General features: G+C 51.7%; 4 protein-coding genes across 4 annotated transcripts; 2 read left to right on the forward strand and 2 right to left on the reverse strand.

Annotated features, from left to right (window-relative positions):
- Positions 1-108: 108 nt before the first annotated feature.
- Positions 109-1640, reverse strand: GMORB2_5260 (uncharacterized protein; the record flags this gene model as incomplete). The annotated part of the gene is made up of 3 exons (XM_035467234.1): positions 109-151; positions 307-370; positions 1625-1640. 3 exons carry the CDS (start codon positions 1638-1640, stop codon positions 109-111), a joined length of 123 nt encoding a protein of 40 aa, XP_035323246.1.
- A 600-nt stretch (positions 1641-2240) lies between these two features.
- Positions 2241-2758, forward strand: GMORB2_5261 (uncharacterized protein; the record flags this gene model as incomplete). Its single annotated transcript, XM_035467235.1, has 2 exons — positions 2241-2293; positions 2713-2758. The coding sequence occupies 2 exons, from the start codon at positions 2241-2243 to the stop codon at positions 2756-2758; spliced, it is 99 nt and encodes a 32-aa protein (XP_035323247.1).
- A 4038-nt stretch (positions 2759-6796) lies between these two features.
- Positions 6797-9235, reverse strand: GMORB2_5262 (ATP-dependent RNA helicase UAP56/SUB2; the record flags this gene model as incomplete). The annotated part of the gene is made up of 5 exons (XM_035467236.1): positions 6797-6845; positions 6930-7187; positions 7323-7683; positions 7764-8174; positions 9013-9235. 5 exons carry the CDS (start codon positions 9233-9235, stop codon positions 6797-6799), a joined length of 1302 nt encoding a protein of 433 aa, XP_035323248.1.
- Positions 9236-9895: 660 nt separating this feature from the next.
- On the forward strand, positions 9896-10597 carry GMORB2_5263 (ribonuclease P protein subunit RPR2; the record flags this gene model as incomplete). Its single annotated transcript, XM_035467237.1, has 2 exons — positions 9896-10445; positions 10545-10597. 2 exons carry the CDS (start codon positions 9896-9898, stop codon positions 10595-10597), a joined length of 603 nt encoding a protein of 200 aa, XP_035323249.1.
- Between the last annotated feature and the right edge of the window lie 164 nt (positions 10598-10761).

The following is a 10761-nucleotide window of genomic DNA, read 5'->3' on the forward strand; positions in this document are numbered from 1 at the left end:
AGAGATGATAGGACACGGGAGAAAGGTGCTCGGCACGAGGCGCGATACGTGTATGCTTGCGTGTGTGCGGTGCATGCGTTCAAGCCCGATATGGCGTGCGCTGTGTTTCTAGTCACCGTCTGAGGCCGTTGCCAACCAATCAGGCGTTGCTCTGTTACCGTTGATAGAGAAATCGAGTAAACCAGGTCGAATTATGGTCCAAGTCCGCGGCTCGCACACGAGAGGGTGTGATTCGTGGGCGCATGCAGCGGGAGTATGTCCGGGTATGCAAAGGCGATTTGTGGGGGGTAGATTCGATCGTCTTACGCGAGCGAGTCGACAGTCGGCTTTACAAAAACGCGGAGACCGGAAGACGAGGCAGAGACGGTGACTGGGTAAAGGACGTGACGTTCAAGAGGCATCGCGAGAATGCGTCAAGAATGAGTTGTTGTTTTTTTTTTCATTTGTTGGTGGAAAAGAGAGAGAGATGGCGGATGATCGATGGTAGTCCACAGGTAGCAGGACCACGATCAAGATCAAGGGTCGACCGAGGTAAGAAAGGGGAGAGAGAGATGATGACTCGAGCCAAGGATACGGTCGAGTGACGAGGATCCCTATCACTCGAGGAAGTAAGACGTAGGAGTGAGGGACGTAGGGGCGAAGATATATGATACGAGAGAGACAAGAGAGAGAGAGAGATAGAGAGAGACAAGAGAAGAGAATGTTGGACAGAGCTCGGGAGGCAAGGTGCGACTCTGTCTCTTGTCTACCCTGACGATTCGGAAAGGACGAACAAGGCGGCAAATAAAAATAGCCAAAGCAAGACTTGAAGGTCTAGTCAGGCTACGTATTGATGACAGCCTGGCCGAGAAGGGGAATATTGAGTGGTGTGACTCGTTCGGGTGGCGAGAAGCCAGAGCCAGAGGCCGTTGTTCGGGAGGCGAGAGTAATAACGTGGAGACCCAAGCCGAATTGCTTGGGTGGCAAAAGGTTAGGAGGTTATTATCGAAAAAGGGTAATGGTATAGATAAAGGAAAAAAAGAAGAACAGAGAATAAATGAAGAGATGGCGGGTGGGAGGGGAAGAGCAAGACAACAAGATGTTATATCAGGAAAGAAAAGGAAGAAAAAGACAAGATGCGAGGTTCGTAGTCGTGATGGAGCTTTTTTGACCGTTTGTCTCTTATTTTTCTTTCGGGTCGTTATGACTCGTTGGGTGATGGTCGCAAGGTACAAGTGAATGCCGCTGCGAGTGGCCAAAATCCAGGAGGAATTAAGGTAAAAAAAAAAAAAAAAATTCAACAGAAGAATAGAAGAAGACAAGAAGAAGAAGAAGGGACAATAAGGGTGCGCCCGGTGTCGATAATCTCCAGACCAGACGACAGCGAGATGCTCGTTCTGCCGTCAGGTTCAGACGAGGGCGATGACGGAGTTCATTGCGGCGACGTCGAGGAGTGGGAGAGAGGGAAGGGGGGGGGGGGGGGGGGGGGAGGGAGAGAAATGAAAAAAGGCCGGATGAAGGGCGTATGGCTGTTTTGAGGAAAAAGATATTACAGACCCTGGCTCGAGAGCTGGCCAAAAAGTAAGACTCATACGCTTCAGGCCAGCAGGGACCAATTCTAGTAGAAGACTATCGGTGGACTCACAGCTCTCGCTGTCCATTCAGGTGTGGTGGCCCATGCCTTCGAAGGCCCTCTGCCGTAGCCTATAGGGTGCCTCGTAGGCTTGTATAGGTAGGAATTATTGGGAGGGAGGAGGGGACACACACACACAGAATCACCTTGCAATCCAACCGATAATACTTCACACTTGCTACTGCTGCAATCTGTACCTTCCCACCTTTTTGGGGAAGAGGGGGGGAGACAGTCAAAAAGGCCGTCTCCGATTGGTCGTATTGCTCCCAGCCTTCCCCCCTTCCCCCCCCCTCTCTTCCTCTTCCTCTACCATCCCTGCCACCCCGCCACCCCTGCCATCAAAAACGAAAGGCGAGAATGGGCTGTGGTGAGGCGGACGACGCGCATGAGTCTTGTGTTATTTGCGTGTAGTAACCAGAACGGTGGCGAACACTGGAGCACGCTCTGGTCAACGAACGACCTTGGACCCTCTTAGAGCCAGCACTGCCGGCGACTGCACTGCCTTCAAGACTCGTACAGCGCACTGCCTCTTTGTGCATATGCGGCCGCACGTAATGTACATACGGTACGACTATGTACAGGTAATTTAACAGCACGCCTAGACTGCTGGCCGGGTCGACTATTCAGCATGCCCGTGACTCCAGTTCGCCTCGTTGGGTCTTCTTCACGCGTCGCCACCGCGTACCTTGTTTTGCCTTGATGATATGCAACGTGTCTCTACGCAGCACCTCCTTTCTCTTCCGTTCTCTTCTATTCTCTTCCTCCCCCCTACTCTTTCCATCTCTAAAACTAACTCTTCCTCTGTCCCTCCCTCCCGCTCTCTTTACGATTCGATATGATGTCAGCTGGGAAACTGTCAAGCCCGGTCAGAGCTCCCCGTACGGCTTCTGCGACCGTCTGCTGCTTCCGATCACCGGAGTCGGCGGAAAGAGAGGGAAGGAAGGGAGAGACGGAGACGAAACCGACAGAGAAGGAAGAGATCACACATTACAACCCAGATCACACACGCACTCTCTCTCTCTCTCACACACACTCACACTCACTCAACTCACTCACTCAACTCACTCACTCAACTCACTCACTTACTCACACATTCACAGGACTCCGCCGCCGAAGAAGCCCACCCCCGTCCCCACGCGTCCATGACTCCTCCTCACAAATTATGGGTCTCATCTTTTCAATCTCTTCGTACCGTAATCTGTACTTCCATTCTGTACCTCTCTATAAGCCTGCACTCTGCAAGGCCTTGGCCCTCTGCCCCCCTCTCCGGCTGACGAGAGGCCTCTCATCTCTCTCGAGTCTCAATCTAGTTCTCCCAGCCATAGCTGCCGTATCTACGGAGCACTGCTACGGAGTACTCGTACTGGTAGGGGAGAGTACCTGTAGCGAAGAACTGTGTGCTTCAACGGTAGATGGTAGATGATAGTAGTGATACGGAAATGTGTCGTACCATGGCCCTGTGAGTGCAAGAAGAAGAGAGAGAGAGAGAGAAAATATCAGTGGGTCCGATTTGTTACGCGCGCGTGTGTTTGTGGTGTATGGTGTGTGATTGTGGTGTGTAGCGTGTTACAATCTCACGTATATATGAATGTCTGAGTGTATGCACGTTTGTCTGAGTGCGTGTCCGTATGTGTGTTTTGTATTACCCCTCCAACATAGAACGGGGACAAATCTTGTCGATCGAGACATATTCGACTTTGGGGCTCCTTCTTTGCCGTTTTTTGCCATTTGCCTCCAGGAAAAAAAAGCCAGACCACACACAGCCCACACACACCCACTTCCCACCATCATTTGAGCCTTGTATTGGGTGGATCGAGGGGGGCGTATTCTTTTCTCTCCCTTTCTTTCGGTGGCTTTTGGGAGGGGGGGTGCAGAGTGAGAAGGTGGAGGGATGGCAAGATGGAAAGACGAGGGAGGGGGGGATGTAGGGTGACCTACAGATCATTGGTCGGAGTGAGCGATTCCGAATGATCTCATCTTTCTGTTCCCGAGGTGTAAGTGGGTACATCGGTTTGGTTCTTAGTTTTTTTTTTTTCCCTCTCTCCCAGTGCTAGGCAATGATTTCCCAGGATTTTACGAAGACGTAGAGCAGGATGGTGTCCTATCATGATTATATATTCCCGATACCACCATCCGTACTGCTGGGCAGTATCGATATCATCGATATCCATCACTACAACGGGATCGGAGCGAAACGAGGGCAAGGGAGGAGTGAGAGAAATGACAAAGACAATCATGACAGTGTCTACAGATTGCCCTGTACGAGTGAGTACAGCTCGTACCGGGAGCTGTGGATTCTTGCCTTCTCTTTCGGTGCTCTGTTCGGCACTTGGTGCTCAGCGACTGCTCGGCGCTTACTCACCCTTGGTCATCTCCTCGTCGTCCCGGAACACGAGCATGACCTCCGGCCTGTTCCGGCTCAGCCGAGACTGTACGAACTCTCTACTTCGCAGTAGCAATAACTCACAGCCTCTCTCATATATCGTGGATCCTCCAGTCCAACCTCCCGTACTGCTTGTACAGGGTAATACAGATGCAGGTGATACCGCTACAATCTACAATCGTACGACCTCGGGTCGGGTCATCCATCTACGCCGTTTCGTAAACAAGATACACATAAAATGATGACTGTAACCGTGAAATTTTCTCAAGGGTCTAGACATAATATTGAGAAAGGGGGGGGGGGTTTAAAAAAAAAAAAGAAGAAGAATAAAAGAAGAGAAAATGAATGATGGGAAAGGGAGGATGGAGAGAGAGAGAGAGAGATGGAAAATCTCCAGATGATCTGTAGACAAATCATTATTATTGACACGGCGTCATCTATCTGTGTGCCACCATCACCGTAAGTAGTAGCTGATGCTTTCGACCCCGCTCCCTTACCCTCTCCCCTCCTACTCTCCTACTTTGTATATACACAAGTTCTCGGTCTATATTCCTGTATTGTCGTGCCCGTACCCTCCCATGGTGATGGCGATACCTCCCATGCTGTAATAATACTCTGCACGTCCTGTCCATCTGTACATGAACAAATCTACCCTTCCCGCGCGCATCAGACTGGTCTTCTGTCCGATACATCGATGTAGCCGTAATGCCCTCTTTCAGCCTCCTGACGCGTTGAATTCTCTCGACAGAACAGCCGACACATCCTCTTCTGCCCTCCCTCCCTCTCTCGTACGGTATATCTTCAGTCCGTACATACCAGAGTACGGTCCCCCACCCTGGTGACTAGGGGGAGGGGGGGGGGGGGGGGGGGCGCCCAGTCCACAGGTAATTCACCTTCTTTTCCACTCTACCTACGGTAAATCTACCTACATATTCGTAGACGGAGANGGGGGGGGGGGGGGGGGGGGGGGGGCGCCCAGTCCACAGGTAATTCACCTTCTTTTCCACTCTACCTACGGTAAATCTACCTACATATTCGTAGACGGAGAGTGTGACGGAGAGTGAAGAAATGTTCACTCCTCCCAGGCATGTAGACCGAACTTGCAAGGTCTTGTCAGCACTGATAGTACCGATACTCGTAATACTCCTACGGACTGACTAGTCTAGTAATGATGGCCTCTTCCGTCCCCGCAACCATCAACTCGCACACAACAAACTTCCCTGTCTCCTAGACGACGTGTCCCCGCATGAACCCCCCTCACCACCACGGACGGCACAACCTGGACTTTGGACCATCGGGTATGGATGCACCCGTATTCTTTTACTAGACCATGTTGGTCATTAGGACTCGAATCTGCTCCCTCCCTCCCTCCCTCCCCATCTCCTCACTGTCTCGCTCTCTCTCTCTCTATCTCTCTATGTGTGTGTGTACACGAGTAGAAGAGCCATCTCTGTAGGATATCGCCAGACCGCCTAATCCGTCGACGCCGATAAACGACGTACTGTAACAACGAAAGACCGACGTAACGAGCAGAAACAGGAACAACCCTGTCACGTACCTACGTAATCAGTTCATGCTGAAATCATGTCAACGATATTGTGTAAAACCAACAGAAGAAAAAAAAGTATGGGAACTGGTCTGTCTCCCTTACCGCCATTGTCAATCTACGTGATTCCCAAACCTGTAGATAACAGAAAAGACTCTGAAGACTACACACACACACACACACATACACACACACATACACAGGGGCGTATTATAGTTCTCGTACGTAATAGTCACTATGAAGAGAGAGGCATGACTTGACTTTCCCTCAGTGTGAATCGTGAAACTTGCACCGCCCGCCTCCATCCTTCCATCCATTTTTTTTTTTTGAACCTCACGTCCCCCCACTATCTCATGACACGAAATAATAGATAATCAACTGACCCCTCCCCCAATCATGACTTCATCTGCCTAGGCATAACCAATGCCAAGAACTAATGATCCCCATCCATCATCGTGACCCGACCTCGGGTTTCCCACTGAACAATGACTCACCTAGATCAGAATCCACTATGACAATAGCAAACCCGTGACTTTATATACAAGGGACAGGGGACAGGGGACAGGGGACAACGGGGGGGGGAGGGGGTGAACCATAATAATATTCAACGTGTCAAAAGAGAAAAAGGGAAATGGAATAATAATACTAAGCCGTCATCCCCGTGAATCGTATACGAGCATAGAGGGTAGGTAGTCAGAGATGATGTTGCACAAAGTCTCACCTCGTAGGCTCCTTCACGCTCTTCTCTGTCTCTACATCTAGGCGCTTACAGCATCACGCCAAAGCCTGGCGTCAGCAGGAACAAAGAGAGAGAGAGAGAGAAAACGTCAGTAGGAACGATAGGACAACAACCAGAAGAAGAAAAAAATAAGAAACATCTATCAGCCCTCGCCTAACGTGAATAGACGTCCATCCACGTGGCAAAAGCCTTGAAAGGTGGAATTTCAAGTATTTGCCAACATAAGAAAGCATCCCTCCAGAGTGGAAGAGAGGGGGGGAGGGGGGGGGGGGGCACACAACGACCAACACAATCGCATGTGTAAGAGACTTCCATCACAATTCATCTTCATTTTCCGGAATACTCGATCCTTTCACGCACATGGAAGAAATAGATTTCTTTGCCTCCTATTCATCCTCCTCCCGTTTAAAGATTGAAAACAAAACAAAAAGTCACATGCAGCTCCAATCTTGACCAATCATGTCTTCGAGGTAGCCACCAAGTATCAGCAGCACAGCACTGCTGCTAAAAAGACATCTAAGAGGCCATGTAGGTGCTGGCGTCGACACCCTCCTTGGGGAACTCGCTGCAGAAATCGTTAGTGGACTTAACATGCAAAGGCAAGAAGGGTAGAGAGGGAAATGAAGGGGGGAAGAAGAGAGATACATACGGAAGAGCAACCTCGAAGCGCTTCTCAATCTCCTTGAGAATCTCCTGGTCCTGATCGCTGCTCACAAACGAGATGGCAAGACCCTTGGTGCCGAAACGACCCGCACGGCCGACACGGTGGAGGTAAGAGCTGGCGTCGCTCGACAGGTCGTAGTTGATGGCCAGGTTGATGCGCTCTATGTCGATACCACGGCCAAAGACGTCGGTGGCAACACAGATTCTCTTCTTGAACTCCTTGAACTCCTTGTAGCGGCGGATACTATACCAAAGTTAGAATTTATCCATTGGAAAGATGAGAATCATATCAAAATGAAGGAAAAGAAGAAGAATAGAAAAAAAAAAAGAATCAATGGCAAGGTCGAAAAAACAGAGTGCGGTAGGAGAGAAAACATACCGCTCCTCTTGGCTGACACCGGAGTGGACAGCAATAGAGGGAAAGTTGCACTCCCTCAGAAGCTTGTCCAGCTCCGTGGCGCGGACGGTGCTCCTGACAAAGATGATGACCTGGTTGAACTGGAGGTCATCTAGGAGCTCGTTGAGCTTGCGGTTCTTCTCCCTCTCCTCCAGCTTGATGTAGTACTGCTGGAGACCGTGGAGGGTGAGCTTGGTGTCCTCGTCGACGTAGTGCTCCGTGGGGTTCTGCATGAACTTCCGGCAGATGGGCTTGATGTGCTCGGCCAGGGTGGCGGAGAACATCATCACCTGCTTCTGAGGAGGAGTGGCACGGAAAACGTCCTGGACGTCGGTGCGCATGTCTGCGGTTGGGGCGGTCAGTCAAGAGCCCTCCCTCTCTAGATTCCGTGCTGGCGCGTGGGGAGGGAGGGTCGAAGCTTACCAGGCTGGTCGAGCATCTTGTCGCACTCGTCGAGGACAAAGATGCGGACGCTGCCGAGGCGGAGGGCCTTGTCGCGTACGAGAGCCTTGAGACGGCCGGGGGTACCGACGATGATGTGGGGGCACGTCTCCTTGTTCTTGAGGGTCTCAATGTCCGTCTTGATGGGGGTACCACCGTAGAAGACGCCAGTCTTGATGTCGGGCATGTACTTGCTGAAGCGGTTGTACTCGTCGCGAATCTGGTAGGCCAGCTCACGGGTGTGGCACATGACAACCACCGAGACGTCGCCGTTGACTGGCTCAATCTGTTGAAGGGTGGCCAGGACGAAAACGGCAGTCTTACCCAGGCCAGACTTGGCCTGGCAGATGATATCACCACCAAGAAGAGCCTGGGGAATGCAGGTTTGTTGAACTGTCGATCGAGAGGACGTTAGATATGGATTCGCAAGTAACAAACGGACGATGAGTGTTTTTTTTTCCGACTCTGTGTGCAAAAAAAAAAAAAAAAGAAAGAAAGAAAGAAAAGGGTATTTCGTCCGTCCATCGTCGCAGCTTTTTTTTTCTGTCTTTCTCCGTGGCACACAAGGCGCGATTCATAAACCGTGACCGCAAAGCTGAACATAAGCCAGCAATATCGCGCGCGGGTGGGATTCGCGTGGAGCTATCAGGGACAAGCGATGACCTCCCCGAACGGAAGCCACCTCCCTACACTTCGAATGCTGGCTCATGCGCGCGGGACGATGGATGTCCCGCGAACCAAAGACGAGTGGTACGTTCCAGAGGAGGAAATGGCAGGCCAGAGATGACCCTAAGCCTGTGTCCCCTTCCTGCTTGTGACGAAGCAACCATGCGGAGATGGATGCTGCGCACTTTGTGCGATCAACCGACACGTTGAACGCTGCTGCGCCTGCAGCCCGGAGGTAGGACAAGGACGGTAAAGTCCTTGTGAACCCTCCCTCTCACATGGATCGATTTTGCCATACTTGAGGCTCGTCGCATCCGCCATGAGGACCCTGGACTGGAAACAAAACAAAAAAGGCAGCGCCTTCTTGTTCCCTTTTTTTGGGGGGGGGAGGGAAGGGAGGTTTCGTGCAGTTCTTCTTCACATTTGAACCGGCCATGCGTGTGCGGATTGCTCTTCTTGCTTTTGCGAGATGGACGGACGGACGCTTCAAAGGAGGGGATTGTTCTTTTCTTTTTTTTTTTTGATGGATGTGGACACGGGGGTATTAGAATTATTCAGGACTGACCCTCCGAAGGATGCTCGAAACCGCAGTCGCCAATGGCACGGATCAACTCGGGCTTGAGGAGGAAGTCACGGAAACCAGTCGAGTGAATACCGACGTAGCTGCCCTTCTTGTCGACGTTTGTAGCGGCGGCGGCCTCAGCCTTCTTGCCGTTGGAGGCGGCGGCCGTGTCGTTGCCGCCGAACTCCTCGTCGGAGTAGTCGATGAGATCCTCTTCGTGAGACATTTTGGCAATCGGTGGTGAGAGAGAGAAAAAAACCTTGGCGCGGGTGGTTGTTGATGACAAGGTTTGTCGGCTGTTTCGTCGTCCGGGTTCTGTTGACGGGTGATCGAGAAGGGGGTTAAAAAAAAAAGGGAAGCTTCAAGAGTTGAGACTCGCGCAAGATCGCAGCTAGACTCGAGAATAAGAATGAAGAAAGAAGAAAGAAAGAAAGGGAAGGATGATTATGGCACCAACGAAAAGGCGACAAAGAGTGGTTGTTCCGGACTGGAATGGAACAGAGGTTGACAATGACCCGAAGCTATAGAGAGAGAGTGAGGCTGGCCTGGGAGAAAGGTTGGCTACGCAAGGGCGAGAGGGATTCAATGGCAATTGGGGGGCGCCCACGTCGGGAGCGTGTAAAATCACGTGATGACTTCAATGGAAGGAGTCAGATTCCCGAACAGGAATAGTGTTTTTTTTGCCTGAGAAGCTTTACCTAGAATATTTTCTTAAGTTTTTTTTTTAATAATGTTTTAACTGTTTTTTTTTTTTAAAAAAAAAATGTTTTTATCTTATTTTATATATGAGTAGATGAAAGTCACCAAGTGTGATACTCCGTACAGGCGGTGATACCGTACTTTAATCAGAGTTGAGGATTCATCCTCCCACACAACCTTGACAGCAATGGCCAAGAAGACGGCTCAGCCGTCGGTAGTCAACCGGCACGTATACGCGAGAGCCTCCTACCTCTATCAAGCAGCCAACTATCTAGCCCAAGCCGCCATCACCACCACCACCCCTCGGGACCGGCAGCAGCAGGATGGTCAGCTTTCCTCCCCCGGCTCTTCTCCCCCCGCCGGTTCGAGGACGGCAACCGTGTCGAGCGGGGCAGGAAGGAGAGCGGCACGCAACCTCTCCCGCAGAATGACATCAGACATCAGGTCCATATCGCTAAAGGCCCAGGTCCGCCACAGCCCGGCCATGAAGTCGACGATGTGCAGGTCGTGCGACTCGCTGCTCGTCGAGGGCCAGACGTCGCGCACCACCGTCGAGAACGCCAGCAGGGGCGGCAGGAAGCCTTGGGCCGACGTGCTGACGGTACGCTGCCTGGTGTGCGGCCAGGTCAGACGGTATCCTGTCGGTGGCCGGACGCAGCAGGGGAGACATCTGCCGGAGGCGCAGGAGACGCAGGAGGGTGCCACAGTCGATGACCTCGGGGCCGACATGAGCCCGAGTGAGGGGAGAACACACCAAAAAAAGAAGGAGATTCCATCCAGAGAACCTTCCCTCCTCTCCTCCGAAGGCAGAAGAGAACAGAGAGGTGTCCTGTCAGATCATCCCGGGAACCTCGACATTGCCCCGTCCAGCATGTCTCGACAGACCTGATGACCCATCCGCACCAGGCACTTGACTCACAAAGGGGCGTCATACAAGAACAAGCGTGCCGTCGAGGCAAGTACATGCCGTGCTCTACCATGCACCGTCACACACGTGAGACAACGTCAAGCGTAAGCAGGCAAGAGAATCATACTTGCCGCACCGAGAGAGAG

The sequence above is a fragment of the Geosmithia morbida genome (assembly GCF_012550715.1).
Source record: "Geosmithia morbida isolate 1262 chromosome Unknown scaffold_3, whole genome shotgun sequence".
NCBI classification, from domain to species: Eukaryota; Fungi; Ascomycota; class Sordariomycetes; order Hypocreales; family Bionectriaceae; genus Geosmithia; species Geosmithia morbida.